The sequence below is a fragment of the Nicotiana tomentosiformis genome, chromosome 7 (assembly GCF_000390325.3).
Source record: "Nicotiana tomentosiformis chromosome 7, ASM39032v3, whole genome shotgun sequence".
NCBI lineage: Eukaryota > Viridiplantae > Streptophyta > Magnoliopsida > Solanales > Solanaceae > Nicotiana > Nicotiana tomentosiformis.
Window position 1 is genome coordinate 44,012,635 of NC_090818.1, and position 8,016 is coordinate 44,020,650.

Genomic DNA, 8,016 nt, shown 5'->3' on the forward strand with positions numbered 1-8,016 from the left:
GATTCGGGTAGAGAACACTTACCCCAATGAATTGCTTGAAAAACCTAAGAAACATCTCCCAAAGTCGAGGTCTACAACTCAAACTATGTTGAAAATATCAAGCCCTCGACATATATGTGTTCTTCCCAGCGCTCTTAGCATTTGCGCACAAAAATGTCGCGCATGCGGCCTCTCTTTTGCGAGAAAAGCACTGCACCTGTGGCCTTCACTTGAGAGCCCAGAGCTCGCACCTGCGATCCAATAATCGCATATGCGATTGAGCAGAAGCGTGACAAACACCGCAGAAGCGGACAACCACCTGGAACACATATTGCGCATCTACGATCGACCTTACGCAGATGCGAGCTCACACCTGCGCTCCCCTCCCCGCAGAAGTGACGCAACAGGACCTACTCCAAAATCGCATAAGTGACCAAGAATCTCGCAGGTTCGGCGCACCAGAACCAGCAACCCAGAAATTTCCTAAGTCCAATATCCAAACCGTTAACCATCTGAAATCCACCCGAGGCCCCCTGGACCGCAACCAAATTTACCAACACATTCCGTAACAAAACACGAACCTACTCGAAGCCTCAGATCACCTCAAATAACATTGAAACTATGAATCGCACTTCGAATCGAACTTATGAATTTTTAAATCTTTCAACTTCCAAAACTCGTGCCGAAACATATCAAATCAACTCGGAATGACGTCAAATTTTGCATGCAAGTTCCAAATGACATAACGAAGCTAATCCATCTCCCGGAATCGCAATCCGAGCCCAATATCAACAAATTCAACTCCCGGTCAAACCTTTTAACCTTCCAAAAGTTTAACTTTTTAATTTTCGCCAAAATGCATCAAATTACCCTATGAACCTCCAAATCCAAATCCAGACGCACGCCTAAGTCCAAAATCACCATACGAAGCTATTGGAATCATCAAAACGCCATTTCGGAGTCTTCTACACAAAATTCAAGACTCCGATCAACTCTATCTACTTAAGCTTCTAAAACAAGAATCCTTCTTCCAAATCAATCCTCAATCATCCGAAATCCGAACTCGGCCACGATATGTTGTATCATCACTTTGTTATCAAATGTTATTGAAATGCATCAATCTCTTTGTTGTTTCATATTATATGTCAAGATATGTTATATTTTTCGAATTTGAAATGTTATTTCGATAGTTTTAAAATTAAATAGAACATATCATTATTTAGGTTTAATATTGATTTTTGTATTTATTTATTAAATTCGGTTAACTTTAAAATTAAAGCGTATATCAACGAAAAATTATTGTTAGACAACTAAGAAAATAACTATCATGTGTTACTAAAAATATTCTCCCATAATAATATATTAATTGAGCATATGTTTGTCTGTTTGTTCAATTTTTACTAAACATATATTCATTTATCAAAACATTATTTATAACTTTAAAAAAGTAAGATTGAAATAATATTCATATAACAAAAAAATCCCGAGAAATCTAAAAAATGACAAAACTGAACCAATGCAAACCGATATAGTTGGTTTGGTTTGATTTTATAAAAATCGAACTAACCCGGTCCATGTACACTCCTAGATTAAATAAAATGTACATGTTCATTACTCTTACCATTTTGAGTGAATACGAAATATAAGAAAGAAGAATTTTGTTTTAGAACTTGTAGTCTTAAACAAGTCATTATATTTCAGTTGCTATAAAATTATGGTATTAGGAACAAAATTCAAAATTTAATATTGAATTATTTTAAAATATAAAATTTCATTTTTAGATCAAATTAAAAGTGCAATATTGTTGCGTAAAATGAAACATAAGAAGTACCAGTTTTAACGCAAAACACACCAAGGAAAGAAACGTCCTTTGCTGCACACCCTCCAAAAGTCAAATCTTGCACGTTAATCCCAGTATATTGTTCCTTTAATCTCCCTCAAAATCTCGCATTGTGTTAGAAAATAAAAAATAGTGGAGAAATCGTAGTTGAGCTAGCAGCTCCCATTTAAAAATATTAGAAGTAGTCATCAAGAATCAGAAGTAGATTTAATGGCCACGACGTTTTCTAACTAATATTAATATATTTAATTTACTATCACATTCAAGTAAATTATGATTTTATCATTAATGGTTCCTTCTAAATTGAGGGACAAAAAAAGTAATAACCTTTTGTACGCAACATAATATAGTTGAATAAAGTCTAGACCATACTTTACAATTGATTTTTTCAAACGATTCTTCCAATGTCATTTAGTAATATTTTTTTTACCTTTTCCACGATTTTGATTGTTGTAATACACCAATATGACTGCGGATTTTTTCAAGGCATATTTGGCAGAGTTTTATTACTCCTCTATCCTAACTTATGTGATGTTGTATCATTGACCACAAAGTTTAAGAAGAAGAAAAAAAGATGTTTGAAACTTAGCTTGTGGTCTAAAGTTATATATATATATATATATATATATATATATATATATATATATATATATATATATATATATATATATATATATATATACATATATATTTTATAATAGATCAAAAAAAAAAGAGTATTGTAACAACAAATGTCGAGTCTGTAATATTCAAGATAAGAAAAAGGGTACAAATTTCAAAATGCAATATGAAGAGTCGACTTGGGTTGCAATCTCCAAAATGTCACTAGATCTGCAAATGACGTCCTCTGATTCTTTTCCTCACAAAGTCGCTTCAAGGGCTCTTGGCTTGTTCTTGAAAGGACGAGATCCATCATGAACAGTTTGATGGCCGTCACGAACAATGATTTGAGATTTAGCTATCACGAGCGGAAGATTTAGAACCGCCTCTTGAATTCTTGACTTGTACTCCGTTATTGAATTTGTTTACGAACGAAGATCTCCAATGTAGAAGAAGACTTTAGATGCTTCCTTGGAGCTTCTCCAGCTTTTATCCAACTTGTTTGATGTCTTTCTCTATGTGTGTGTTTGTTTTTTTAGCCTTATGGGAGCTCTCTATTTATAATGGTAGAATAGTAGAGTTGTGATAAAGCCAAAAGCTTTTGCTATCATTTGATGGACCAATGATTTGATTAGTCCATTTGAATTATGAACCTATCTCATTTAGTTACACTTGGCAAAATTTTATTGGTCAGTTAACTTGGCATATCGCTATGTAATTTGACATGTGGCATTTGTTTGGGCTTTAAGATATAATTTTAGCCATTTGGACTTCGGGCTAGTGAAAAAGACTCATCTTTTGAAGTCCAATTAAATAAACGAGCCCAAATAAAATCAGATTTTAATTTAAATCCATGTTGGACTTAAATAATTAAACTTGATTTAGGCTAACCATTTCTTGAATTTAGGAATTTGTCCCAAACTTTAGTCCATAAAATTCGTATGTCACAAGTATATCACATAAATTAATTGGGACGAAGAGAGTAATATATAATAGGTATCAATAAAATCTCACTAATCATAGTACATACTAGAGTTTAGTAAAAAGAGAATGAGAGAGGAATTGATTTTAGATGGATAACTCTAGTTTGGATCGCATAAAACTGTTGTGAAAGAATTGAGGAACTACAAGTTGAAAACACTCACAAATCACAATCAACTCAGCGTTGGCACCAAATACGTTTAAAACTTGTCTTAGACGGAAATCAAAGAAAAGGACGTGCCTAGACTTTGTTACATTATAACATCTTTGACAAAGTACATTGTATAAAGGATACTGTATAATTTGACAAAGTATATTGTGTCATAATTTTAATCCTAAAGTCTAAGTATATGGGCGGATATAGGCTAATATTTGGAGTTTATGGATCTGAGTCCGAAATTCTACCATTAATCATTTGATTTACTGGTTTAAATTATTATTTATATTAATTTCGTGAAAAATTTTACACAGCTAAATACTTAAACCTAGTAGCCCTAGGTTCATATAACTCTATTACCCTACATCCGTCCCTGGATATCAGTCAATCATTTCAGACGCTACTTCTTTGACCTCATATTTCATGTTCTGCCACAATAACAGAGCGGACTAAAATAAAAATTAATCTAATTAAAAAAAATTAAGGCACCGAGATTAATTCAAAAAGAAAATGGTAATGCTACTCCAGAAGTAAGAAATTAAAATTAGAATACTCATTACTTGACTTGGGCTTTTATTAGTATGTGATATTCATACATAAAAAATTTGGAGTGTCTCAATCATACTACAGAGCTCCTATATCATTAAATACTCACTCGCGATTCTCGTCTGAAAATAATTGTTCTATATTGAGCTCTTTGCTTGTATATCGTTGAGGCTACTGTTAGTGAGGAAATTTTTATACCATTGGGCTGATAGTTTTGGACTTCGATCCAACGTAAGAGGATCGACATGATAAAGCCCAAATTTAATGGTGTAACCAAATCTCCATTCGAAATTATCCATCAAGCTCCATATGAAATAACCACGCACATCCGCACCATTCCTGCTCATCATAAAATTTATAAAAGAGAAAAAATGACAGTCAAACTTAATATGAAAATGTAGCAAAAAGATACAACAAATATTAACTTTGTGGAGTATTATTTATTCAAGCCCCAATATGTAACAGTTGAGTCTCTTAGAAAAAATTTCCATATTCATAGTCCATAAAAAACGGAGTTGAAATTTTTAGAATTGAAACAAAACCTGATTGAACGAGCCAAAGATGCTAGGTATGCTTTGTGATATTTAATTCTCTTCATGTCTTGATCTAAGTCATATCCTCCTCCTTGATTCTCGTTTGAAGCGTACCCTGTATGAAGTATCACAATTTACCTTCAATTACATAAAATCCGATCCATAGTCGAACATGAGAATCAGTGACAAATATATTTCTTCACCATTTTCAGTCACAAATATAGGTGTGTTATTGTATCTCTTGTTAACATAATCAACAATCTCTTCCATGCCTTGCGGAACAACGTAAACTCCAGGCATTCCCATCTGAAAAATCAGCTCGTTTAATAATATATATCACCATATATCATACTGAGAATTAATAATTTAAATAATTAACGGCATGAGCAAAGAATATATATACTGGATCTCCAATGGATGCACCATCTTTCTGTCCAGTAATGAGCAGAAACCCGCCAATTGCACGATTTTCACCATGGGTACAAAGAACATCAGTGTCCGTGCATGTGCAGTTGGAATGAAGGCAATCCTTAACGAACCAAGTTGTGTAATGGTTAAGCCCAATGAAGTCTGTGCTATTTTTTATAAGCCTTTTTTCTTCGGAGCTGAACTTTGGTAATTTCTTCCCGTGATACTCTCGCATTTCTATAGGGTAATCTCCGTATACTAGAGGATCAAGAAGCCTGTATGTTCATTTACAATTGTCGACATCAATTCATTCACAAATGCAACTTTACCTTATCTGAGATATGGTGCTTTTATTAGGCTTTTTTAAAAAACAAAAACAAAAACAAAAAAATGTTACAGATGGATTCTTGGAGCAATGATAAAGTTGTTTCTGTGTGACCTGTAGGTCACGGGTTCGAGCCGTGAAATTAGCTACTAATGTTTGCATCAAGGTAGACTGTCTAAATCACATCCCTTAGGGTGTGTCCCCTTACCAGATCATGCGTGAATACGGGATGTTTCGTGCACCGGACGCTTTTTTAAAATTGTAACACGATAATTTTAGGTAGTATTAAGTAAAAACAAAACTAAATAAAAATGAACATATATATTTTTAAAATCACGTGGATCCGATCATACGTATAATATTACGTACCAGGCAACATGAAAGGCCAAGGCCCTAGTTGCAGCTTTGGTGTCAGCCTCATCATCTGTCATTGGCTTATACATGTAAGCGCTCGCCACCATCCCTATCATTCCACCTTGTTCTGTCTGTTTATAATATAAAGTTAGTAAGTAGGTAGGGTGTGAATTGACTCCAGAAAAGCAAAACATAACACTTATTTTGGGACGGATGTAGTTACTTGTACCACTTATTTTCCGGTTTTTGTTGTTATTCTAAAAATAGAAGACAAATTAATTTATACCCTATAATTAGTGCTAAAACATAAAAAGAAACAAGGATATCTAAATACTTGCCTGGAATTGGCGACGATAGAGTTTGACAGCCTTTGCATGTGCCAATATTGAATTGTGGACAGCAAGTAGAGGCTCAACGTCGGAATTACCAGAGGAACATTTCCCGAAAGGGGGCGAACAATGTGAAGGTGGGAACACACCTTTCAAATACGCCATTTCCGCAAATAAATTAGGCTCATTCATAGTAGACCAGTACTTCACTCTATCCCCAAAACTCTTAAAACATGTTTCTGCAAAGTGTACAAACTCTTCCCTACAAAGATGATCAACTAACTAATTAAGATTGAGAATGATATATATTTCCTTTATTATGCATGATAAACCGTCCAGATTATCTAAATTTAAATATGAACTAATCTATATATAATAGCCAGATTTAACTAGAGAAGAAACTTACTGCATAAGAGGACTGAGCCAGGCCCCATATCTATCCTCAAATTCCTGAGGATAGTCATAATGGTGGATCGTCACAAATGGTGTTATTCCTGCAATTTATGTAGTATCTATTAATATTGCAACCAATATTTGCTATTTTGTCAACTCAAAGTAAGATTGTATGTATTATACTTTAAAAAAAATTAAAAAAGAGGTGGCACTAAAGGAAAATGTTAACAACAACCTTTGAGTAAGAGATTAACAATGATATTGTTATAAAACCTGATTCCAGCAGGATTCACGGCTCCGAACCTCCCTCCTGTACTTGATCAGCTCCACCATATTTAGAAGTCAAAAGCATATACGCATAATTTAAGGTAGCAATTAAGCATCTTATTAATAATACAAAAGAAGTAATTAAAATGAGAGAAAAGAAACATACTTGGTAGAATTCTACTCCATGAAATGGAGAATCGATAAGCATTTACTCCAAGAGACGCCATTCTGTCAATGTCTTCCTGCCATATCATTCCTTAAAAACAAATTAAAGACATAACATATATGTTTCAAATGTCAAAATCAAAAATGGGATGAATAATTTTGTACCAAGTAACGATGGTAATGGTCGTCAGCTATGTCTCCACTTCCTCCATTAGGTATTCTACCTGAACCAATTTAAATACAAAATGCAGAAATGTAGTACTCACTCAGCTTCATTTTATATGATTGTATATGACCAGCCACGGAATAATTAATGGAAGAAAGAAAGACGCTTGACAACCTTAAATTATTTGTGCTGTGACATTCCTATGGTTACAAGAACATTGTAAAATGGATAGGAAAGACAACTTTAGGTACAAATGTGAAAGTTACCATTGATACGACAATAAACATCCCAGTTGCTAAGGCTTCTGCCATCTTCAATATATGCTCCTTCGATCTATATTCATATACTCAGGATGTTATATATGAGAGCAGAGACAATTAATTAAAGAACAGGAAATTGAAAGTGAGAGATATTGTACTTGATAGGCAGAAGTTGATGTTCCGAAAAGAAAACCATCTGGAAATTCTGATCTTTTAACTTCTTCTTCCAAGTTATTTCCTCCTTGGCCTATGATGTTCTTTGCAGTAACATTTTGCAACAGCAAGAGGAAACAAATGAAATAGGAGTTCTTAGTGGTGCCTATCTTCATTTTTCCTATATTAAAAGAACATCATAGGCCAGGGGTCGTATATATCTTAGACAGGTCACATGCATTAGTTGTGCCTATATATAGAATATTAGTTACATTGTGATAGTATATAGTATTTGTAAAATAATTCTGGAGAAGAAAAACAATATTAAACCAAAAATGTAGAAGAAACAGAAATTAATCTGAGTCCAGTGAATTCACAATGGTACTTTAAACCCTAATATTTCAGCGAACACAAATGATCGATAGCAAACCACACTTACTGTTGCTTTCTTTTAGTTAAAAAATGCAGAAGAAAGAAGGAGAATTCAGAATTTTCGTAGGGAAAATCTGAGGGAAAAATAAAACAGAAAAATAAAATCGGAATGAAACTTTAAATTACCG

The 8,016-nt window shown here is 33.7% G+C and overlaps 1 protein-coding gene across 3 annotated transcripts; it reads right to left on the bottom strand.

The window, feature by feature from the left end:
• Window positions 1-4,088: 4,088 nt before the first annotated feature.
• On the bottom strand, window positions 4,089-7,687 carry LOC104100272 (beta-glucosidase 18-like). 3 transcript variants are annotated; one of them, XM_009607476.4, is made up of 12 exons: window positions 7,462-7,687; window positions 7,310-7,376; window positions 7,043-7,101; window positions 6,879-6,954; window positions 6,681-6,755; window positions 6,459-6,546; window positions 6,062-6,314; window positions 5,739-5,854; window positions 5,040-5,319; window positions 4,840-4,942; window positions 4,646-4,751; window positions 4,089-4,442 (listed from the first exon to the last, which is right to left on the bottom strand). In XM_009607476.4, exons 1-12 carry the CDS (start codon window positions 7,630-7,632, stop codon window positions 4,241-4,243), a joined length of 1,596 nt encoding a protein of 531 aa, XP_009605771.1. In that variant the 5' UTR covers window positions 7,633-7,687; the 3' UTR covers window positions 4,089-4,240. The 3 variants fall into 3 exon arrangements, with proteins under 3 accessions (XP_009605771.1, XP_070037582.1, XP_009605772.1); XM_070181481.1 differs by having other exon boundaries at window positions 5,739-5,850; window positions 6,058-6,314; XM_009607477.4 differs by lacking the exon at window positions 7,462-7,687 and having other exon boundaries at window positions 6,879-6,968.
• Window positions 7,688-8,016: the final 329 nt, after the last annotated feature.